The sequence below is a fragment of the Charadrius vociferus genome, unplaced genomic scaffold (genome assembly GCF_000708025.1).
Source record: "Charadrius vociferus isolate BGI_N301 unplaced genomic scaffold, ASM70802v2 scaffold94, whole genome shotgun sequence".
In the NCBI taxonomy this organism is placed as follows: Eukaryota; Metazoa; Chordata; class Aves; order Charadriiformes; family Charadriidae; genus Charadrius; species Charadrius vociferus.
Window position 1 is genome coordinate 631,256 of NW_009648031.1, and position 26,069 is coordinate 657,324.

A 26,069-nucleotide genomic window follows, 5' to 3' on the forward strand; every position below is an offset into this window, starting at 1 on the left:
TTACTTTTTATTGATATTGTGATCTAACACCCATAATAAAGGACAAGCGTCAAATTTTTAAGAGATGGGTTAAACAATCATATGGTTGTAATGCCCTCAAACTAACCTGCAAGTTCCTCAGTCCATTTACCCAGTCATGAAAATAAGAGTCATCTTTGGTGGTGTTAAACTACACAGTACCATTCTACTGAAACAGAAATGTGCATTGTATGTTCCTGCAAGTGTGTTCAGGAAAGTTATTCCAGATGTATATAGCTTCACATCGCCTTAAATAGAAGGGTTTGTCCTTAATATCATTTCATTGTTAGATATGAACCTTAATGCTTCAGAAGTTGCATAATTAGAACCTAAATTCTGATGATCAGTGCAGTTACACAGTGGGAAGTCCTTGTTATGTCTTACACTTGCTACAAGAAATACAACATATTTTTATCTTATGACAATCCAAAAAGGTAACAAGAGCTAATTAAAATAAGAAATATTAACATAAAAAATATATCAAACGGGAACCACTCCACCTACTAATCTTAAAGAACATCATTGATTATTATGAATTCTCGCAAGGAATTGATACATAAAAGGTTGCAGGAAGAACTGGTAAAAAGTATATTTTGGCCTCAGATCCTGCCCAAAGCCTTCACTGCAGTCTAACCTCATATAGTACATCAGCTCTTCTCCTTCTGTCAGTTCATCGCTGAAATAAGAATAAACAAACAGCTTTGAATCACAGCAACTGCCTCTTGTTGAAGTATGTCTGTACTGAGTGAGTAGATTTCAGAATTCCTTTATTAAGATTCTCTTTAGGAAATATAAACCAATATTCACATAAGCAGACTTTTAATTTTTAGCAATCCAACTGATACTGTAGGTGGCAGATCCTGGCCTTCCAAATGTAAGTATTTGCAGAAATTATATGTAGTGAGTATACTTTTTCCTAAAGAATCTGCTCTTACTAAGAGGCAGGAATTGCTACATGTTGTGCTGGACAATTTAAAATTCTTCTGAGGACTTCATAAATAAGTACGATACTGATGCTCCTATGTGGATTTCAATGAGGCATCATACAAAATCATACATCAATAATTCAGTCCCCAGAACCAGAGCCTCACAGTATCTGATTAATGTTGCAGCTTTGGGCTTTGGACTTCCTGGGTAAGTCGGCTGCCAAAGACAGTAACCGATCTAATGAAATGCACTGGGAGATGAATTAAGCCCAGCAGATTCCCATTGTGAGGAAAGTCTGCCGAAAAACTAAGATGGAAATGGAGGGGGAGAGAGGAGAACTCAATAGTGCGAATGAACTGAAAATTGGATGTGTGCTGCTGTCGATATAACTAAGCAGAGAGCTCATAATCTTTTTTCTTTACAGCACAAGGAAGCAGTTATATTTATTACTGCACTTATTTCTAATTCATTTTCAGTACCCACGACTTCTCAAAAGTAAAAAGAACTCAGAGGGTTTCAAAGATAATTATAAAGGTTAGAATAAAAAAAACATGCATGTGAACATTGTCTTCAAGGTATAAATACCTAGAAACGTCCACCTTGAGTAGGAAATGATGTTAATGAAACAGCATTAATCTGGCCATAAAGGGAAATTTTGTTACTTATTTATTCATGCCTAGAATTTTTCTAAGGATGGAACAAAAACTTGGCTGAGTTATGTGAAATGAGATGGGCAATATACTGAAGACTGTAAATCCTGCCTTTTTTCTCAGTAGAGACAAGCTAAATCTTTCTGTTTGAATTCAGTTCTGTTACAATAGATAAGAAAAATGACATGCGGGTGGAAAGATAGTCATTAAACATTGTATATTAGAAATCCATTTATAATTAGGAGTTGGAGTTAGTGAACATATTTATCACTGAAGACATTAAGCATTGTGGAGTTTATTTGTCTTTTAATCAGGAACTGGCCTGATAAGAAATAGATTGCCAGGAGACCATGTTCTCAAAAAGGAAATGGCAGATGGTATTACCAGGAAAAGTTCTGTATCACTGCCTACTATCAGCAGTATGAGTCTGCCAGTGTTTTAACATAATATTTTAGCTCAGTGTGTAATACCAGTCAGTATAAATTTGACTTGAAGCACTTAGAATTACATTAGCTAACACCTGTATTCCTGTCAGTAACATCAGTAAAAGAAAATGATCGGAAAACTGTGTCAAGTGATTCATAGTCAGTGGCTAGAATGCAATAAAAATAAAAGATGTGCTGTGAATAAACAAATAAATATGTATAATCAGCCACTAAGAAGGCCATAATGTCATCTTCTGATTAATTCTGTAATCCCACCCATGAGATCTGAACCACCTAACTAATTTATTTTAGAGAGGTTCAAATTGCAAAGTTTACTTCCAAGTATTCCACAGCGTACAGGCAGTGTGGAGGCACACAGAACTTTTCTTCAATCATTTGTTGGTGTTGAGTTTTTTAAATCTGCATATGTTAATGATCAGCACAATTAAAATATTATCCTCTGCATTTTGTCACAATTCTGATTTGTCTGAAAAAACATCAGCAGTTCAACTTTGATACATGGTAGTTTTGTCATTATGAAGTACAGCTCAGAAACCCTCTGCACCAGGTCCTCAGAAAAAGCCGATCCTATGTAGCTTCTGTTTTCAAAAATATTTTATCCTGAGTTAGTATTTGCTAATGTGAAGGAGGTTATGATTTTCACCCTCTTATGAAATATCAAGTAAAAAAACAAAAACCAAATGAAACAAAACAAAAGCAGTAGTATTTGTTAGTAAACTGAAAGATAAAGAGTATGCCACAGTACAGTGGGGTCAGAGAGATCACTGTGAACCCCACTCAAAGTGTACATTGCTGCATAGGGAACTGCCTTTATCTATACTAACATGATTCATCCTGTCATCCTTTGGATCTGTATGTAAAATAGGTAAAATACTACTCTATGCAACTACAAACCTCTTATGAATTCTCAGCAAAGCTTGTCTCTATGCCTTTCAATAATGTAGAGCAACCTGGCTTCCACCCACGTTTTAAGATATCCAAAGTTGTTTTCCTTAAATAAACCTTTTATTTTACACTACAGCTTCTTTCCTGAGATTTCAATGGTAGGGACTTCTACAAGGAAAGCTCAGCTGGTCTTCTCTCTCACTTCCTCTCATACTTTTGGTGTTATCAAGATGGGGATTAGAAACTGGTCACCTGAGGCATGCTCTGCATGCAAAGTTTTAACAGAGAAGAAGGATCTGTCTGATTACATTCATTTCCTGGGTGCTGGGAACCTAGATGCCATTTGTCTTGGAAATGTTCATGTCCTGGGGGTTCAGTGGTGATGTGATCTCCCAGTTTTGATTAAGGCACACTACCAGCATTTTTCTGAGAAAGACAAGTGAGAAAAAAATAATGGTTCCTTTAAAAGCTAAGGAACGATTTCATTCAGTGAAATATGAATGAATTTTTTGGGTCAAAGAATTTCCATTGTGGTATCCTGTACCAAATAGCCACAACTAGTACTTCAAAAAAGTGGAAGTACAGAAGTTTTTTTCCAGAGACACTTCAGAATTCTGTCTAACAAATTTGAAGAGCAATTTGAATGGAGAGATTGCCGTTATCTTTAACTCTTGTATCTCCTAGTAGATGTGATCCTAAATGGAGATGGATGTAAAGAGAGATGACCATATATATATAACTCCTTAATATAATCTGCATCATTTGTATATGCATTTTAATGGAGCTGTCTTTCCTGAAAGTATTTATGGAACCTTTGTCTTCCAGCAGGTCATACACTCTTGAATAAACTTTTGTTTTATAAATAAATATCCCAGTCCTAAGGAAAAAAAAAAATATGAATGCAATAACTTCATTATAATGGCAAATAGCAGAGTGAATGTAATCTGTTTTAAAACACTGTTGAGTGTTGCTGACAAATTTTCATAGCTGCAACTGAATTCTGGGTGTTATGATGCTTAGTTCAACCTTTTATTTACATATTTCTCTTCCCCCAAAATGCCATGTGAGGTTGCATCAGAAAATTAAGCTTCCCAAAGTCTAAGATGTTTATATATTTAATTTATGTTACATAGTTTCATCCTGATAAACACACAAAATCAAAACGTATGAATCACCTAGTCCTTCTGGGAAGAATTTCTCCACTTTATTCGTTAATGTTTCATATTTTACCCATTGTGGTGTTATTTGGGATTTTGGGTTTTGTTTTTTTTTTTTTAAGATGTCAGATGTGTTAAATGTCATTCTTAAATTACAGAGTTAACATTTTTGATTCTGCAGTTAAAATTAAAATTCTACATCTTTCTTACATATTTTCAAATAAACTGCATGGCTGAAATGCAATTTGATGTTAGGGCAACCAGAAGTGAGTTTAAATCCACCAAGGTTGTGGGTTTTGCCTTAATTTTGATATATGCTCTTCTATTTTCAAGAACATACAGGGAAAGGTGATGAGTGAAGGCCAGTTCACCAAATATTGGAACTTGCTCTTCAAAAATTAGCAGATTTTTGAAAGCCACTCCCTGAGTTTTAATGAAATAATCCTAGTTATATCCTGGGATCATAACACATTTTTTTAATCTGTTTTATATAGTGTTGTTAAATTAATAGCAATCCTTTTGTAATTTTTGTTACAGAAAATTTACCAATGCTATCTGTTATATTGCAATGGATGGAGTATATGTAGAATGTCATTGTCTAGTAATACTGAAAAGATAATTCAGAAAACTATAACAAAGAAATGTCAAATTAGGGGGGAAAAAAGTGTTACTGAAGTTGTGAAAGAACTGAAAAATGTTGCTAGTTTACCTAATACACATTTATGTCATACAGAGGAGGTCCTAGCTGATAATGCAGTGTGAAATCCAGATGTCTTTTACAGACCTTGCTAATTTTACAACTGTATTCAGTGGGTCCAGGATTTTATACATAAAAGCTTTGAATAATAGAGATTTGAAGTATTGCGGAAGATGGCTTTTGCACTTTGATATTGCATTGAAGACCTCAATGGCTTTTTTTAAGAAGGTGGGGGGGAAGTGTGATTGTTTACTTATTTCAATGGTTATTTATGTCCCTTATTTTCTAATACACAGGAATATTAATATTCATACTGCCCAGTGGTGCACCTAGTCTTTGGTTTACATTATTTCTTTACTTTGAATTGAACAACTCCTGGGATCATGCAAAGCACTGTTGTACTTTTTGTTATACATTGGGAATTATACATCTGGCTTTGGGGTAGCAGTTTAATTTAATAGACATTTAATTATTCAATCCATTTGTTTACATTTGTAGTTGGGCTTAATATTTATATATATAGCCCAAGACTGGTCTGAGTTTTCAAACATGTAAAATACAAAGGAAACTACAACCTTCACTATGTGCTTCATAGATTCTTTTCCAAATGGAAGTAAATTGTTCAGAAAAGGTAATAAAGCTGATTAAAATTTTCCATCCTGAGTTGGAGATAAATTATATTCTTTGCGTTATTCTTTTTTATGATGACATTTTGTACCTGCTGTGAAACAGATAAAATTGTACTAGAAGAGGGCATGTTTTTACTGTAATCCGACAAGAACCTGTTGAAATTTGAAACTCTCCCTTTCAAATTCTATAATTATGTAGTTTATAGTTAATAATTTGCATTAATCATGTCTTGGTTCTGTTACAAATCCTCTGTATTTGAGAAAATTGGTAGAATGTGGAAAATGTCTCATACATGAAATGCAAGTGTAAAACCTTCTCTGTGAAATAACATTACAAAATTGGATCATTAATTCTGTTAAGCACAGGGAGCGAGCTGCTGCTGTAAACATAACATGTGCCAAGTAAATTAGAGGTATTCGTAAGATTATATTGTACCAAAAAGAATAATTTCTATACTGTCTTTATTGCAAACTAAAAATTTTACTTTCTCTAACACATTATCAACAAAATCATATTGGTGTATGGTCTTGAGAGATGTAAGAGGACGGAGGTGATAAAGGTGTAGTGCCACTGCAGTAACAGTGTTGATCCTGAGACAGAAGAATTGTGACTGCAGTTTGATCAGACGTGGTCCTTCTTTTAGTGTATTCAAGTTGTCTGTGAGAAATCAGTGTCTCTGGAGACTAGTGATTCTTACTGTTCTCCCAACTTACTTCTGTTTGTGTTCAGTTTGGACCATTTCATTTCTAGTTGAAGCTTTATTTTATAAGCAGAGATCATACATACCTGGATCATTGCCAGCAGGTGACTAGGAGCTCAGATAAATTTTTCCCATAAAAATGATTATATGTGATATTAGGTGTCAGGAATTTGTGCCTCTCCTTGAGTATTCAGCAAGGTTGTTATACTTCGCATTGTGTCACCTCAGTATTTAGTATTAAATTCCTGCTTTTTTACATGTTGTCTAAATATGTTGGGGTTTGTTGCTTTTGTAGGACTTCTTTCATGTCACAACAAATATTAAGATGTGAATAATGAGTAAGTTATGTGACCTTATGTATAATTTGAATCTATTTATATAAGGTAAAATAATAGTGGGTGGAGGTGCTGGAAATCTAATCTATTTTAGTCATTCAAGCTTAGGGGCCCTATGGATAATAGCTTATTTTAGTCCACAGAGTGAAATCCCAAGTGAATGGAATGAAAAGATGCATTTCTACAGTTAGGAAACAAGAAAGCTAACAGGAAAGAAGAACATGGTTTCTGCTGAAAAAGATTGCATTGAAAAATATTAAAGGAATATTGAAATATTTCATGAGTTTATTTTCAGTGGAATTCTCTAAGTCTTAAGATGTCATCATGGTGCTTTATTATTGTCCCATTTATTGTGTAAGCTTTATGTGCTATTTGATAGCTATGTCATTTTTTAATATGCAAAGTAAATTTAAACATCTCAATATAAATATTGTAACATGTGGCTTCTTGTTTAATAATTAAGCATTAAAACTATATTTTTAACATGGGAATGAGAGATAATTCACACTTTTCAAAATTAAACTATTTCCAGAAACTATTGTGAGCATATGAAGAATATTTACAATTTTATCAGAGCTAAAGAGGAACAATTTACTTTTTACTAACTGCTCTTCATGAAACACTTCCCCTTCCTGTAGGAAGCAAGAGTGTGTGTTCTAGTATGAACTTACTGGCTGTTGTAATATTTGATGTTCTTAGGGTGGAGAACTTTTAATTTCCTGAACTTTTATTTTTTATCCTGCTCACATAGGCAACACGGAAGGAAATTGAGAAACGCCAGGTTCATCTTAAGAGCATCAGTGATTTAGGAGAGAATTTGAAGACAGTGCTGAAAGGAAAAGAAAGTCTAGTGGAGGATAAACTCAGCCTCCTGAACAGTAATTGGATAGCAGTAACTTCACGCGCTGAGGAATGGTTCAATCTGTTACTGGTAAGGAAAATACATTTGTTCACAGAGAGGAAATGTTGGTACCCTGTCGCAGGTACTCAGCCTTATAGGATTGCTTTTTCTGGTTAAGCTTATTGAATACATAGGTACAGAGACAATCAGATTAATTTTTGTTTAGCACATTATATATATTTTAAGAATCTGACTGCTTACAGAGTGATGGTTCTGTGGAGTCTTGATTGTTACTACTTCCCATTCTTGTCTGCCTCAGTAGTTCCTGGACTGTTTTGGGTTGGTTTTTTTTTTTCCTAATGAATAAAATGCATTTTCTCCCCATGGACTTAGATTACTTGAATATGAATCAACTGAAAGAAATAGTCAACTAAACTAAGTCTTGGTATTGATACCAACGACCTCAGCTGCTTTTGGCCACATTAGTGTTTCTCTTTGGAATAGAACAGTTGAGAAGTCAGTCCCCACTTGCCTGTTGGTTTGGTCCACAGGGTAGTTTTGGTGTGTGTGAACTAGACTCATTTCAGAAACAATTGATCAGGAGCTCTGCTCTGGGTTTACACCTAATGTGGTCATGGACTATGGTCTTTCAGAACTGCATGATCCTTCTTTGGATAGCTTTATAGTGCATGTTCTGGTGGGGATAGTTACTTAAGGGGACCAGATTAAGCCTAGTCAAAAGTAAAATCCCTAATACGTATTTAGTACAGATTCAACAGCCTCAACCCCAGCTGCTTTGAACTGCTGATAGTCACATAACTATATTCTCCCTTAAAATTCATTCTGCCATGAAGAGATGACAGCTTGAACCCTTAAACACAGAAGGGCTGCCAGAATGCATTGAGAAATTTTGTATGCTGTTTCAGTTGCTGAGACCATGGGAATGCAGTTTCAGCTCAGAGAAACTGAAGTGATTCTCGAGGTTGTGTTAGCTTTTATCATGACTTTTCAGAGCTTGATGTGTTGGAGCTCCACCAGAGTCTGTGTAGCTATGCTACAAATGCTTTTGTGACAGATATACAGCAGCACTACAGGGCTTCTTCAGCTGTATGCAGTATACAAGTGAAAGCATTTAGTCATGTCTATTCTATCTGGAAAACTTAAGCACTTCAGTATGATGTAGATGCTCAGCTTCGATGTGGAACTGATTATAAGAAACATATAATGGAGTTTATAGACTAGTATAGTTACATATTCCTCTACTTCCTCTCTGTCTTTGCTTTGGATTCTTTCAGTAATATTTACTAGAACCCATGATTGAAAGGTGTAAGAGAGGGAGTTGGTCTTTGCTGATTTTAGAACAGTGTAAAATAAAGGATTATACATGTGGGGACCAAAAGGACTAGTAAAATCTTTGATGTCAGGTGTGTGGTACATATATGTATTGTGTGGATACACAGAGGCCTCCTTCTAGTGAGCTCACCAAAAAAGACAAAATGTTTTTAAATTAAGGAGAGAAAAAAAGGTTTATCAGAATATCAACTAGAATAGTTTTTTTTTTAAAAAGCAGAGTCTCAAAGCGGAGAAGTTAGATGAGGTGTAAATAAGAGTTTACAAAGCTCCCATTCTTAATTGTGACTTTGCAAGTGCATCCCTGTTACCGTCTGGGTTTCAATCAACATAGTGGCTTTCCAAAATAACTTCTGTACCTGGTTCTTGGGAAGCTCCTCTTTCCACCTCCGGTAAGTCTGGCTGTGAGCTTCCTGTTCCTCTCAGCAGTCTGGATGAGCTGCAGACACCTGCGTCTTGCTGTGACTTTATCACTCTCCTTCCTGTCACTTTGGAAGCTTTTCTCTCTCCTAGAATGTCTTTTTAAAGAAACTTAACATACAAAGTGAGGGCAAACAAACAACAGATTCTATCCTTCCCAAAACAAGCACTCAGTGTATGAAATAAACAAGCTTAATTTCATAATGTACACGTGTTTGCCACAGTTGGCTTAATTACGGCTATTATTTCAGTTCTGATTACTTTTTTTGTATGCAGTATTTACCTTTTCCACATACAGGAATATCAAAAGCACATGGACGCTTTTGATCAGAATGTAGCTAATGTCACAACTTGGATGTATCGTGCTGAAATACTGTTGGATGAATCTGATAAACAAAAACCCCAGCAAAAAGAGGAAATTCTTAAGGTAAAAAAATGTGATTTTCTGGAAAGCATTAATTTTATTCTAAAAAGGACTGTGTCTAAACTAGCATATTTTGAAAGGTATCACAAATTGATTAACATTCTTTTTTCTGTGATAAAGCTACCCTCTGGCAGCTTGTAGATTACTTAATAAATTTGTACTGCATTACAAAAGTTAAATCCCTGCAGAAATAAAACCAGATATGTTATTATAAGTCTTAGGAAATTCCTGGTGAGTGGAACAGCAGCTTATTAAGCCTCTGTTGCCTGGAAAATACTCCTTAAACACATCTGGTTGAACAAAATCCTTTTTTTTCTGTGTTCATTTTTAATTGCTTTTCTGATTTTCTGTGATACTTTTCTGATATCTATGTTATCTGCATCTGATATCTCTGTCATATGATTGTTTTAATTCTATAAACACTGTTTGCGTTGATGGCAGTCCAACACCACAGACAAGAACATTATCTGGTGAACTAGCTGTATAATAAAGCGTTAGTGTATGATCAGAATGTTTTATTTGGCTCATTGCATCCTTTGACCAACCGATGAAAAATTAACTTGCAGGATAGATGTGAATTTTGAATTTTTGAAGTATCTCATTTAAATTACCATCTTTGTTAAGATTAAACAACTTCAAATTGTTATCTATATGGATTTTTTTTTTTCTGAAATCAGTGTGAAGTTTTACTTTGTATTGAACTCCATGATCAGAACATGCTATCTGAGGACCAGTTTGCAAATTAAAATCAGAATTGTATTGCTGCCACTAACATAATGATACCATTTACTAAAGCAAGACTACAAATTCCAAGGCAGAGCATAAATCAGTGCCTCATTGATCTCAGTAGGATTGCAGGACAGACTTTTGTAGTTGAATGAGCAATTTTGCCACCATCAGGTACAAACTACAATTATCTTTACCATCAATACAGGTATATATATTTGTACTGCACAAAGGCATTTCATACAGACGGTGAAATGTAATTCTTAGTATGTTTATGATTCCTGAATGCCTGGCTATCTTTTTTGGCCTCTGCCTGTACTGGGTTCTACTGTTAGATTACTGCTGCAGAGAAAGAAGGTATTTGCCCTCAGCTTTTTGTAATTTGTGATAGATTTATAGAAAAAATTCTCACTGGTTTTCATCTGGTCATTTTTCCCCACCTCAACTATGGGCATGAACAGTAATGAAAGCAACAATTATATGTCCAGTTCCATAATACATGAATTAGCAGCTCTTCTTAGCTTTAGGAACATAAAACAATTTAGCGTATCCTGAAATACGCTGAGGATTGTATTATTGCAGATAAGAACCTGCCTAGAAATAATGTTCACCATCAATTTTCTCGAGGAGATATTAAAACAGACATGTAGATACATTCCTTCTACAAATTTGAGGGATATGACTGGGAATGTTAACTGATGTATTTCTACTGGATTTACACACTCATGCATAATTATCTGAATTTGCTTTGTGGTTTTGCTCCCTATTCCTTTGCACACTCTCTCTCTCTCTCTTTCTCTCTCTTTGCATTTATTACTAACTTCAAGCCCTGTCTCTTGCTCACGGACTGTAGCGCTTAAAGGCTGAGCTGAATGATATGCATCCAAAGGTGGACTCTGTGCGTGACCAGGCAGTAGACTTGATGACAAACCGTGGAGATCACTGCAGGAAAGTAGTAGAGCCTAAACTGTCAGAGCTCAACCAGCGATTTGCAGCTATATCGCAAAGAATTAAGAGTGGAAAGGTAGGAGGACTTGCTTCCATACGGAGATGAATATAAAACAGTATTTATATAAGGTGCACAATTACAACTACATAGCAGGCTGCAGTTTCCCCAAAAACTAAGCTTTAAAGGAAAAAAAAAAAAAAGTGGATCCGAACAATATTCTTTTAAAAGTGTGGGGGTTTTGACATTAAGATCTTTTTTCACTGTTTCACAATTAGAATATTCACTGACTTTATGTGAAAGTAACGATGACTACTTCATTAACTTATAAAGAATGAGCAACACCTGGTAATCAGTAAGATTCTTAATATTCTCAAAGTATGAGTAGCCTTTTTTTTGTTTTTTAATATAGATTGGCTTTTGAGGGTTAATTTTTCATTCAGTGCACCTAGTCTTTTCCGATGAGGCTGTCACTTACCAAGGTTTGAGATATATCTATAGATGTGCATATATATATACACACACACAGATTGTATCAGTTATACTTCAGCTACTCATCTGTACAACTAGTTTGACTACTGAATCTGGATTCAATATGGGTTAGGTAATTTTTAGTTGTGACTTCTGAATTGAAATGAGGGAGGACGTAAGCCACCTCCTTTCTCCATTGTATTTGCTGTCTTTATTGCGGAGAGCTCTTCTGGCAGATTAAAGCAGGCAGCCGTGCAGGTTGGTATGTAGGATAATGGGAATGCATGGAGCTTGATCTTAAGCTTTTTGCTGGCTGGAGTAACAGCACTGGAAATGAATGGACGGAGGATGAGTGGCAGAGCAGCAAATAAGCTTTGCAAAAAGCATAAGCAAAGAGATATGGTTTTCCTGAGTTGTTTGGGGTTTATGCAGGGCTCAATACTCTGTTTAACCATCACATTCTTTGTGGATATTTGAGTTTATTCAGGTTTCATTTCTGGAACAGGAAAGAATATGTCTTACGATTAAAGGTCATCTTTTTTTTTTTTTTCCTATTGGCCATCAGTAGTACTTCAGCCATTCCAGTGTGCTGCTCCTCACTTACTTGTTACTGAAGTACAGGCTGCAGACAGAGAACGTTTTGGCACAAAGCCCAAACCACTCTGTTGTGTGACATGTTCATTCTGAAAATCTGCTACCTGCAGCCTGGATTTTCTTCTGAGTTTTACCTTGCAGTTCCACAAGACTGTAAGCATACAGGGCTGAGGCAGCCTTTGATAGGGTTGTATGAAATTATTTCTTGTCTTAGGGAACAATGCAACTGCCTATAGATGGTTTATCAGGGGTTAACTAGTTGCATTGCATATTGTGGGCTCACTCAAAGAAGAGGTAAATGGTGCTTATCAAGGTGAAATATCTTCAGAACACAGCCTTCAAACACCTTCCACCTGGCAACCTTCTCTCTCAGGTGTTCTCCCATTTATGATTGTACAGGCAAGATGAGCTGGAACGGCAGCACCTCACTATGCATTATACACCATGTACCTATCAAGAAGAGAGGAATTACTACAGCACATGATTTTAATGGTAAATTAGAATGTAGGGGGCCTTTTCCAGGACCCTAGGGAATGGACACCTAGGGTATGACTCGCAAAGGATATCTATAGTAGTAGGTATTACATAAGACAGAGAGGCAGAAACTTGGCTGAATTCTTGGCGGTTCTACTGACTTGCTGCATGCATTTGGATGAAGAACTAAATTGCTGGGTGCCTTGTTTTGTCCACCTGTATAATGTAGGTAACTGCACTTCTCTTAGTGCAGTTCACCTTCATGGGCTGAAAAATTATTCTTCTTACAGGGTGATATTATGCTTCCTAAGTGTTTTGGGTTTTTTTCATACTTAGGTAGAATTACACAGTGAATAGTAGATTAAAAAAATCAATTCAAGAGGATAGTAAGCTTTCATAATGTATTTTCAATCAATTCTCATCTGTTTTCAAATTAGCTATAGTTTTTCAAATACTAACAATTATCAGTACAACAGTGAAGTAAATAAGAAATGACCTGTGAAGTCAGTAAATGGTAGTACATAATTGTTGTGCCCTGAATTAACAAAATTATCATAGTGTGTTAAAATGAGATTTAATATTTTCAAGTGGTCTTTGAATCTCGTTCAATTATTGGAATTTCATTTAGTATTTTTCCTTCCATTTTCCATTTTGTTATTGTTTTCAGCATTTGGCAGAGATTAGTAATTTTATATTCCAGTCTTATTAGTTGGCTTGTCTTTTAGTGAGATTTAAGTACTTTAGAAGATATCCTTCAGAGCATTTGAGAAGAAATTACTGTGTAGTTTGCTATTATTTATACCTCAGTTGAAGTGCTTGCTGAGCTTCTTGATGAAAATTTGCGAGCACAGTTTTATTCTCCATAAATATCATCATTAAAACAATCAACCGGATACAATTAAGGCATTTTTACCCTAATTCTCCCAGGCCATCTTTGTAACAGCTGAGAACTGATTACAGTTGATGTCCGGTCTCTCTTGTTTTAACTGATTAACTTTGATTGTTACCATTTTCGCTACAAACTTTTGCTTTATAGTAAATACCAATTGAACTGGAGGGAAGAGTGAAAGAGAACTGATTAGAATATAATGTGCTTATGTCATTAGTGAGAAGACAGTAGTACATCTAAGAGTTCCAAAAACATCATAAAGCATGAATTACCTTTAAATCTAAATTTTATGCAAGAATCATCAAGAATTTGCTGCTTATTCTTGCATTTAAAGCTTTGAAGGAAGAAAGCTTTTTCTGTTGATCCTTTGCAATCCACTCTGTAAATATACTGCATATTGTACACTAAACTATCCACAGGCGCTGGGGTATCAGATAGATAAAGGGCAATGTATTGTTGTTAATAAGTAGCACTTGTTTTAGAGTTTAAAACTCAACACTAAGCTAAAGCACCATAATTATAAAGTGATTGATTTTGGATTGATTGTCTATTTTGTTTGATTGAGGAGGCTTTGGTCCTGTATTTTTGTTGAGGCTTTTTTGAAACACAAGCTCTTTTAGTGAAGTTTTGTTGATTTTTTTTTTTTTTTTAATATATTACAAAAAAATGCTAGGGTAGTATCTTATACAAAGATTATCTGTCTTTTGTTTTGTATAATTCACCTGATATTTTTGCTCTGCTTTGTGAAAGCAAGGATTTCAAAATGCAGAACCAAATTATCATGAAATTTTTCTCAATTGGTAGTAGTAGGGGGGGTTTCATTTGAATGGATTGCTTGTTGCTGTGTGAGTAATTTCTGACAAACCAGATTTAGCCAAGTAGTGTCAACATCTAATTTTTTAGACAAATCATTATGTTACACTGTTTATCTGAACCTGTTCTTACACACAAATGTGAGAATATATTTTTTTTAAAAAAGTTCTCTCACCATAGAATTCTTATTTTTTACTGTATGGAAATTATATGGTACTGCTAAATGCCTGTCTCTACTTGTATCTTTCGGTACTTTGAGCTGTACGGTGTAGATATTTTTCCACACGATGGAAAGTCTACCATTGTTTTAGCAATAGGGGGTAGAACAGAGGTCTCATTTCATTTATGTTTCTCATAAAACTATTAAGTATGTGATTTAAATAAATAATCTTTGTATTTCTCCCATTTTAGCCCTTCATTCCTTTGAAGGAATTGGAGCAATTTGACTTTGATATACAAAAAATGCTTGAACCACTGGAGGTTGAAATTCAGCAGGGAGTGAATCTGAAAGAGGAGGACTTCAATAAGGATATGGTAAGTATGAAATGGAAGTCTGAGTGAAGTAGACAGGGAGATAAAAATAATTGAGTGAAAATTAAAAACTTCCTTATTTGTGTTAGGGTCTTTAGATATGACTTGGACAAAATTTTACTGTGCTAATGTATTATAAAATCAAAGGTCTCCAGTTAGCGTAAACTAAAAGTTTTAGTGATAAGTTCATTGTTAGTTTATAAGAAAAACATTTTTTTACCCTTGTGAAAACGCTAAACAAAACAGGAGTATTTTCTATGGGTCCTATACTAGTGCCAGCGATATTACAGAATAGAAAATTAATATTAAAATCTCTGTAGCAGTGTAAGGACCAAGAAAACTCAGAATGATGTATCTAAATGGGCAATATAGTAAAAGATGACATTCAGTAAGAACAAATGCTAGGCAATGATCATTGAAAGAAATGCCACTTGCGAGTTAGTGCTTAACCGATCTGATTATACCATTTATTGTAAATAGTTTTGTGGCTGCGGTAAGCTTTATTGCTCATGTTTGCTCTTTGCAAGTAGTAAAACCATTTATGCGTATTTGGGGAGGGGGGAATAAAAAAGAGAGGAGTAAAATACTGCTGTGCTTTTCTACTGTTGCACTGTGGTGTGTTTTCTCCAGAGCACTTTTCAGAGGGGGGACATTTCTTGGGTAGGAAATAACAAATTTGTCTTTCGGACCGTCTCTTTATGACTCCTCAGCAAGATCAAATATCTGTTTCTTTACAAGCAATGTAAAGAGTCGATAATTTTTTTTTCCTTTTAAGGAATTCTTCAAAGATAACTATTTTATATGAGTGCTGAAAGGAATCTTTACAGGACTTTTGTTTTTGTTTTTGTTTTTTATGCAGGAAAAGTAAAATTTAAGGCAGTATGTAAATTACCACTGCAGTGCTAAATTCTGGGTGAATCAAGTTTGACGGGGCAGTTTTCACTACTTGAGCATATTGCGTTCCCTTTCTTTACATAAAATGTTTAGTGTGGTTCAAGAGATACGCTCCCAGAAGCTGTGGTGTAGATTCAACTTCTATGTGAAAAGTACTTAGCGGTATTGTTTTCCCTACCAGAATAGCTGTTTTGCATTGTGATGATACATAAAATAGTCAGGAATTACATGGCCTCCTAGTATACTAGCGATTTCAGTGACTACTGACAGTGATTTAGATTATTTTAGATATATCTATTCTTCTTGTTTTAAAGTGAAATATATTTTACCTTTTTGCCTTCAATGTTTTCATCCTGTTATCCTGGATGCTGCATGAAATCTAATATCAAACATCTGTAGGTTTTCAAGTGCTGTTTTACTTGTACCCCTCAAGTGTCCACGTGTATTGTAGAAAGCAAGTAAAAGTTATTTTGTCTTCAGTATAGAACTGCAAGTAGCTGTTAGATGATTACCTTGGCAGAGGAAGTGTAGTTTTATATGTCTGTATCTCCTAGTACTTAAGTAATAATTAGATTAAAATGCTCATTATACTTGTTATTTTTTTTTAAATCAGAGTGAAGACGATGAGAGCACAGTGGAAGAATTGCTGCAAAGGGGCGACACGCTTCAAAAGAGAATCACAGATGAGAGAAAACGGGAGGAAATAAAGATAAAACAACAGATGTTGCAGACTAAACATAATGCTCTCAAGGTATAGGAGCTACAATTATAGCACATGCTACTAAAACCATTTTTTTGTTCATTTCGGTGCATTGTTCTGTTAAATGAATCTTCATTACTATATAGAGATGAGTAATTTAAAGCTATTTGGCTATAACCATGTATTTTCTTATATACTTCTCTCGATGCCTTGAAAAAGACGTTTTAAATCTCCAGCTTAACAAGTACTGTTTTGTCCTCTGTGTTGCAACCGTGTGATTGCCAGTTGGACAACAATGATTTCTTTGATAATAATTCCTTTTTTAACACATTATGCATGTTTTATGTTTCTCCGACAGCAGTCAAGGCCTTAGTTAGATCAATTCTCACAAACCTATATTTTCAGTTGTATAACGTAGTTCTGGCAATGAATAAGTTGTTTTATCCTTTACTAAAAGATTTACATGCTATGTTTTTTAGCGGGAAAAGTGGCTCCAGCATCTTTAGAATAGGGTAGGTAGTAATACCAATAGACCTAGCAGCTAAGAGGCTAAAAAGCAAAGTCACATATCAAAATTCTGTATTACCACACTTCTGGAGGTATAGCTGTATGATACTGTTCCCAGAAACATCCTCAGTGAGATCTATTTGGACAAGCTAATAGTGGTAATTGAGGGTGTCATCTTTCCAGAGGAAAAATAAAACTGAGGAAAGAAAGAATCTTTCAGTTGAAAAGTCACCTTGACCACCTACCTTAGGCTCTGCCTACTATGGTAGAATTTCTCCTTTTATTGGCAAGCAGAATTTTTCTTTCTTTTGAAAATTTTGATTAAGTTGTTCCTGGCTTGGGGAACATGGCATAGTTACATTTTATTGTTACTTATTTTTAAGTAGCATCTTTCCTTTCCTGTGGATTTCATTTTAACTTCTACAGTTTTGCGGATCTGTTTGAATCTAGTAAAAGACTATCTGGACTATACCAAAGTTTTGTCTGCATTTAGAAGAAACTTAAAATCTATTAGGTTTGTCTTTGACTGTTCCAGGTTAAATGGAAGTAATTCATAACTTTTATAGAGGAGAAACAAGAAAAGTATTTCTAGAACTGGTGCTATCGACCAGATCCTTACTGGCTGTTTTTATGGAACAGAGTGATTGATTTTCCTTTGGGTGATGCAGTTAAGGCATTCAGCCTTGTCAAATAAAATTCAAGAATGGTTGAGGCAAATTCATCTGAGTATTTTTGTATAAAATGTACCAGTAATTTTTTAATTTACTTCTTAATAAGAAGTTACAGTAATGAAAATATTTTCTGAATTCTGTATAAGCCAAGTTAAGTAGTTAAAACAAATGCAAATGGAGTATATTTAATAATATTTATATGAAATAAAATATTTTTTTACCTTCTTGTTAAAGAGAAGTTTTAATACTTTCTTAAAGCTGAGTTATAAACACAAGACATTTATTATGTAAAATGGATTTAATTTAGAAAAAAGAAACCTGTCTTTAAATACATTTCTGCATTGAAATGATTTTCTCTTGACTAGCTACAGAGTTTGTATGCAGGCTAGAATTTCACAGGAGACCACAAACACAGGAAGCCCACTTATGGCTTGATACTAAGTGGGCTGTGTTTCCATCTGTCCAGTAAGTATTCTGAGCAGAAGCATTTTATAGAAAATACTGACATTTATGTAAGAATCTTAACTTGGTGACTGTCTCAGGGGTATATTCAACATGTGATCAACCCTGAATTAGGTAACCTCCTTTAAAAGAAAAAATACTCTGTTAAACTGATGAAAATATGTTGTGTTCAGTTACTTATATGTTGTTAAACTGAAGAAAATACGCTGTGTTGAGATATGTATATACTTGGTCTAAGTATCAACATTTAATTAAAAAAATAGTGGCCTTGTACACTTTTTTCCCTTCAGTGTGCACACATGCCAATTCATACCTTATAAGCCTTTAATTCATATTCTAATAATGTCTGCACTGTGAACAGGACTTGAGATCTCAAAGAAGAAAAAAGGCTTTAGAGATTTCTCATCAATGGTATCAGTACAAGAGGCAGGCTGATGACCTAATGACATGGCTGGATGACATTGAGAAAAAGTTAGCCAGTCTACCAGACCACAAAGATGAGCAGAAATTAAAGGTAATGTTGTTTTGGGATGGCAATGGTAGATCTTTTTGAGTGATAGTTTATCAATTTAACAGACAGCAAATGCAACAAATATTCCTATAGATACGGAAAATTATCAGTTCGGCTCTTTATTTCTATTTATAGTAAAACAAACCCTAATTATCTGTCTTCAGACTGACATTTTTTTGTTGTACTATATCTTGTATTTGTTTGTTACACAGAATGTTATATAAATAATTTGAAACTAAATACATTTTTTTGTCGATAATATGGAAAGTGTGCAATGTATTAAGAAGCATAAAATGTTTTCTAGTAAAAATTGTAATTGATTTTATGTATCTTTGTTCCAGATGAACAAATGACTTACCGATATATGGATGACCTCTATCTCATGTTAGCACATTCATTTTCATCAGAACATACTCATATGTCACTGTCAAACTCTATAGATTTATTTACATACTGTCAAAGGTTTTCCTAGTTTGTTTTGCATCGTCTTTCTTTGCTTCATTCTCTGTTGAGTTTCCCACAGAGTAAAACAGGAGAGTCAAATAATATATTTGTAAGCTGTCCAAACACTATTTGTCTTGAATATGCTGACCCTTATTGAGAAAAGAATTTCTCCAATTGCCCATCACAGTGTACTAGCAAGAATCTGGAATTGGAAACTGTTGGCCTTTGCTAAGTAGTTTTCAGTGTGCACTAGCTGGTAGTATCACTACAGCCAGTCTCCAAGAAGGTTCTTCAATTTCAGTTATTTTTGTTTTGTTTAAACGTAAAATAAGACATGCAAAGCTGTAAATTTTAATTGAGACAATAAAATGGAAATGGAATTTCTGACAGAAGTATTTTGCTAATTTGAAGTTGATGGATCTAGTTAGCTAACTGTCCTGGGCCCTGTATTGGTTTTGCTCACTAGGAGATTGATGGAGAATTGGAGAAGAAGAAGGAAGATCTGAATGCGGTGCACAGGCAGGCTGAACGCCTGTCTAAGGATGGGGCTGCAAAAGCAGTGGAGCCAACCCTGATACAGCTCAGCAAGCGCTGGCGAAATTTTGAGAGCAAATTTGCTCAGTTTCGAAGACTCAACTATGCACAAATTGTGAGTTGTTTCGGGCAAACCCATATGTTTGCAACTGCTACTACTAACAGCATCCTACTAACAATGAGAGCTTCAGGGTCAGTGTCAACTCTTCAGATATTAATAAGAAAAACCCTATTGTCTGCAAGTGGGGGAATCTTTATATTCTAATACAGTAGTTCTCTGCCTTGGTCTTAAAATTGCCCTTAAGTTAAATCAGTCAATTAGAAAAAACTCAGCAATGAAAACTTCCTGCTTATTTCTGTTGCCTCATTATTTTTCCATAACATTTTCCAGTTTAAAACTGTCAGTTTGCCATACCTCTATTTTGTTCAGTGAACGTGTAAAACAGAAAAATTGTCTGTCTCAAACTACCCATCCCATGCCAATTTTAATTGTTTTTTTATTTGTCCGTAACATCTTACAGTCACTTTAGGAAGAGATTAAAAAAATTATTATGACACTCTATATATATATGGCCTCTTCTTCCAATGCTTTAATTCTCAAAGGAATTTTTGCAAGAAAGTGTACTTTTAAATTTGACAGAATGAAAACATAATTTTATGAACCAACTTCATGTCTTCTGATTTTAAGTTGTTTAGTTGTATATAAAATAGAATTATTGTTACTGGTTTATACATGCTGCAATAACTGGATAAATAAAAGGGAACTAAACTGTCACTATTCCAGGTTTATGATCAAAATACATATCGGGTGTTACCCATTTTGACGGTTAACAGAGGTTGCTTTTGCACGTGCACGGCATTTTTTCCTTGCCATTCCTACTACTCTGCTCATTTGCTTTTGATTTTATCTGAAGAAAGATAAGATTTGCTCTCAAGAAAGTTGTTGCATTATATGCTCTTCTGTAATCTTAAAAGTGCTAGTGGTAAAGGGGTGTTTCAATGAAATAAAATCCAATTTATTTATTTTGAAATGCACCTAGGTTGCAGAGGGGGGCATACTGATAGGATAATGAAAATTTAAATACATGAAGTGGTATTTCTAATTGATATGTGGTCAACTATGTTTTTAAAAAGAAAAAACAAGTTCCAAAAATCAGCAATAGTGTATCACCTGTTGGTCAATACAGCCCTCTATTTAATGTACTGAGTGTATTGTGTGTTTTTAATTTTTCTACTCTTAAGTTACATAATGTATATATAAAAATAATAATTGGGATAGCTATGCAGTTAATGGAGACAATCAGAGAAACATTAACTTTGATTTGTATGTTATTAAATCTTGTTCCATCTGATTACTCTCTTCAGATTACTATGGTTTATATTAAACTTGATGGATGTAATCAGTTGCAAATCGTTTATATTGGCATGGAGCTAGAGCAGCTTCACTTTGTCTTGTAAATGAGTCCTTTTTTTATAATGAATATAATTATAATTTGTTCCTTTGATAAGCAAGTAAGAAATAGGAACGTGCATGCAATTTATATAAAAAAAACCTGCTGTCAATGTGCTTTTTATGTCACCCACCACCTACCATGACAGATGATAAGTATATCCATTATAAAATTTTACTAGCAAATCAATAAAACTGCATATTAGTATATTTTTCTTTTAAAAAATGTAAGCTAGATGCATCAGCACATGTGCTTTTGAACTGGTCAAAGGAATAGGGTGACCAACTTTTTAAAGCCATGTAACCATTACATGCATTTTTATTGTTAAAATTTATTACTTATGTAATATATTTCTATCCTTGAAATGGTTAAATTTTTAAATATTCTCAAATATTTCATGCAAGAAAGCTACTTGTTAGTATTTATCTGGGGTATGAGGTCATTATTCAATGAAATTTACATGTGTACAGGATAATTACTGTATCCTTCTCATTTCTCATTAAAAATATCTTGCTCTGTTGACAATGACCAAGGTGATATTCATATGAAATATTTCAGAAGTTTTACAGAAGCTACTGAAACTGGTGACAGGCGGTATATTTCATGGCTCAAATCAGAGTGAGAAGTATATCTGCCTTGTTACTGTTTTGGTTTTGCTGAATCAGTGAAAGAAAGTGAATTTCTCTTTAGTACTTTTTTAAATTTTTTAATACAGCCTAAGTACCTACCTCACAGGGATGTTGTGAGGATTAATTAATTGTTTGTGCAAGACTTGAAAACACAAAAGAAAAATGAAAATTCAAGCTATTTAATCGAATATATTGCATATACCAGCAATAATAACTTTCACGGAGATTTTCTATGTTGACTATCAACTGAATAAAAACATATAATAAAAATACAAAAATGAATTTATTTTTAAAGCAAAAGAAATAGAAAACTGATGCATTTTTTATTTATAATTGATGATGTATTCAATAACAGACTTTAAAAATTGAAAGTTGTTATTATAAATCAATGAGGATTTAGTTGTACTGTGTATCTTGCAATTCATTATGGTTCATTGAATAAACATAGCAAGACTGCATTGAAGAAGACCTTTAATTATGTGGCTTAATGACAGATTTGCATCTCTTACCTTTGTTTGAGCTGATACATTTCTGATATCACTGTGAAATCAGAATGATCACGCTCCCCTGGATTTTACTTTTCCCCAATATTTGTTGGGAGGACTTGTCAGAAGGACATAGGAACCATACAAGAGTTGATTCTGTCTAGCATGGTAGCAATGTGAGAGAGTTGGGGTGGTTCAGCCTGGAGAAGAGAAGGCTCTGGGGACACCTTATTCTGACCTTTCAGTACTTAAAGGGGGCCTACGGGAAAGATGGGGAAAAACCTTTTAGCAGGGCCTGTTGCAATAGGACAAAGGGTAATGGTTTTATAGAAAAAGAGGATACGTGAAGAAATTTTTTACACTGAGGGTGGTGAAACACTGGGACAGGTTGCCCAAAGAGGTGGTAGATGCCCCATCCCTGGAAGCATTCGAGGCCGGGTTGGACAGGGCTCTGAGCAACCTGATCTAATTGAAGATGTCCCTGTTTATTGGAGGGGTGTTGGACTAGATGACATTTAAAGGTCCCTTCCAAGCCAAGCTATTCGATGATTCTATGGTAAATTCTCATAAAATTCTGATTGTCTTATAAGTATGTAGCAGTAAATATCCAGCAGCTAATTGAGATGTATATATGGGTGTATATATACATAAAAAGGAATTTTCTGTTACCAATTTTGATAATGAGGTATGATGTAGTTTTATTACCTCAAACACTATATGTTCTGTTTACTGCCGATTTTGAAACATTATTCAATTTGGTATAGTGGTCACCTCTTTATGTAAAAATTGTCAGAGAATAATGTGTCATATTCTATAGGGAAGAAGGTGGGTTTATTGCAATAACAGAGTAAACATGGTACACAAATAAATAAATACAACTGCACAAAATCTAAAATGACACTGAGTGGGAAAAAGGCTTCTGAGTTCCTGTATCTTGCACATGTCTTCTCCCACCTGGTATCTTTGTTCACATGTGGCAAAATAAACAGTGCTCAGAAAATTCAGTTTTTCAGTTGAGCCGATTTCTGATTCCTGTATGAAGAAAAGTTTAGCATTCTACTTCATTTCTGCTAAAAATTTCCATTTAAAATCAGTCAGTAGTAACTTCAGTTGTGAAATCTGAATAATTTATTAGAGAGTGGAATGTTTTACCATCGTGTTTTAAAATTATGATTGACTACTAAATCCCACTGACATTCATAGAAGCTTAAGATACTCTTCAAAAAACAAGCTATTAAATGTCAATCCTAGAGCAGTATGCAATTTTTGCATATTAAAATTACATGCTTGTTTTTTTAAAAAATCATTTCAGTAAAAATTATAGCATTAGAGAGGTCTAGGGCCATTAATTTCTAGATTATCTCTGCAGAATCTAAAGTCGTTAAGCCTTGGCAGTCACACAGTATTTTCACAAAAGTTATCAATCCCCTTTGCTACAGTCTAAACCTAAATGCTCCAGTTACTATTTTTCTGCAACAGCCTATGTCGCTGTTTCAGGGTGATGAAAATAGTTATCTGTTACAGTGAAAAGGCTAGATTCAGATAGTTTAATTCAAAGCAGGACCAAAATCAGTTACTGATATATCGATTACATTTCATTAAATTAGCTTTAGTTAATGCTTGTTTTATAGAATTTTTTTGTAAATAGTAAGACAGAGTATTTTTAGGACAAGAGAAATATTGTTCGTGCAATGGATTGACAACTGTCAAAATTATGTACCTATTGATGGATATTCAAACTTAAAAAATAGGCTTACCTAAGTCATTTCAGTAATTTCATTAGTGACACACACAAATATTCTGTTACTACTGAAATATTTGGGTCTGGATTTTGGCCATATTGGGAAAAATAATAAAATTAATGAAATTATAAACATCAGGAGAAACTCTCTTTTTCATACTAATTAGAGTATGCATTGAATAAGAACGAATAAGGAAAATATCTATACAAAACATTTTTATTTTTATAAGGTAAGTGATTTAGTCCAAGCAGATAAATAGTTATCTGCAACACGGATAAAATACCAGTACTCTTAGTACTTATTATGAACTAAACATCAAGAGCTGCATTTTTCCAAATAAAAGACATTATTCTGTTTAAGATTCTGTAAAGTGTTCAGAAATTCAAAATACCTGTCTCCTAACTGGATGATCACTTTGGGTGAGAGAGTATGCGATCAACATCTGGAACCAGATTAAGGACTGATCAAGTTCACATCTGAAATTCAAGAGTTTGCTTAAGTTCAATCTTTTGAGGGCATCTTGCAATTTTCAGTTAATGTATTCCTGTGGAGCTCTATTTAATTCATTTAATTTTCATATTAATTTAATTTTTTTTTAACTGTTAAAATATATCTATATATAAAGATATTTTCTAAATCATCAATAAAAAATTAATTGAAATAAATCTATCACATTTAGGTAAACACAGGACTTGGTGTCCTAATTAACTGTCTGCATCTAAATAACATGGAGATTTCAGTGGTAGTGTGCTACCATTGTTTTTGATCGTTGTTTTCGACAGTTTTCGCAACCAGTAGCATTGGAATTAAGTGGTTTTCTTCTCTCATCTTTGCTTAAATATTTCTTAGGGTAAATAAGCACGTAATGGTTGCCAAGAAGAAAGGGCAGCTTAATTCTTCATTTTCCTACAATGAGTGGGAGAGAGGACAAATAAAAGACAGAAAAGGCATTAGAAAAGCAAAATAGGAAAATACCTACTAGACAAAAGAAAAGAACTATACAGTGATGGATTAGTATCTGTTTCACCTCTGTGCTTTGGGTCTGTTAAGGACAGCACAGAAGTGATCCTGTGACACCATTTAACTTTTCTGACATTTACAGTGGCAGCTTTTTAAACAAATAGCTTTACACAGCACAGCTAAAGACTGGGCTTTTTTGACTGTGGTCTGCAAAAGGGGTGAGGATCAATGAGAATCTTTGGGAAGAGAACCACAGCTGAATGTTTACACTCATTTTCTAACATCCATCAACCTGGAAATTGCTAATTGAAAATCTATTCCAAATAATTTAATTGTATTTCAAAGACTTTAGCTTTATATGTAATTTAAGGTAAGAAAGCTATGGCAAATACACCGAAGATGGATATTGTCTTTGATATAGCTGAGGAAGAGCTAGTGTTATAGATGCATTTTAAAATGCACTTTACCTTATCGGTGTCTAAAATGAATGAATACAGCGTTCTGGTAATTTAAGTGAAGACCATCTGTAGCCTTTTTTTATAAAAGTTGACCAGTTTACTTCAGTATTTTGAGTTCTTCTAAAGCATATTTGTCTCCTCTCATATCTCCTTATTGATTCCGTACAGTATTCACTATCATCACTGCAAATCTATAGTATTTTAATAGAGTGAATTTTAAAAATCCTGTCTTGTATATGAAGAAGTTTACAGAAAAGGTTTTTCTCTGCCATTTTTCATCATCTCTTATAAGCTTTAGTGAAGTAATCTAAATTACTTTTTCTAGTTTAGAAGTGAAACTAGACATCTTTACCTCATAACATAGGAACGAAAACTTTTGCTGCAACTTGGCCTGGATTGATAGAAATTTCATTCACATTATTTTAAATAAATAAATAAATAAATCTGTGTCTTGGTGTAAGAAAATTAGCCTAAGTGACAAACCCTATTATTATTCTGTGTGATTGCATCTCTATAAATGTAGATTAAGAAAAAAAGATACAAAATAATTAGGTAATGCCTTTTAACATTTCTGGAAGGTGTCAATGTTTAGGGTTTAGGACCTTGCTCTTTGAAGCTGTTAGCATTCAACACTGATGTGGTACTTTAATGGCACTTTTAGATTATTTTCTAAATTATCTCAACAAAGAGCTAACAG

General features: G+C 34.2%; 1 protein-coding gene across 1 annotated transcript in view; it reads left to right on the plus strand.

The window, feature by feature from the left end:
- The window catches only part of DMD (dystrophin), a 927,929-nt gene that overhangs the window by 225,254 nt on the left and 676,606 nt on the right, over positions 1–26,069 (plus strand). Inside the window, exons 34-40 of the mRNA XM_009883534.1 lie at positions 7,197–7,376; positions 9,355–9,483; positions 11,060–11,230; positions 14,805–14,927; positions 16,432–16,569; positions 18,520–18,672; positions 19,580–19,762. Coding sequence (XP_009881836.1) covers positions 7,197–7,376; positions 9,355–9,483; positions 11,060–11,230; positions 14,805–14,927; positions 16,432–16,569; positions 18,520–18,672; positions 19,580–19,762 — 1,077 coding nt within the window. The remainder of the gene's footprint in view (positions 1–7,196; positions 7,377–9,354; positions 9,484–11,059; positions 11,231–14,804; positions 14,928–16,431; positions 16,570–18,519; positions 18,673–19,579; positions 19,763–26,069) is intronic.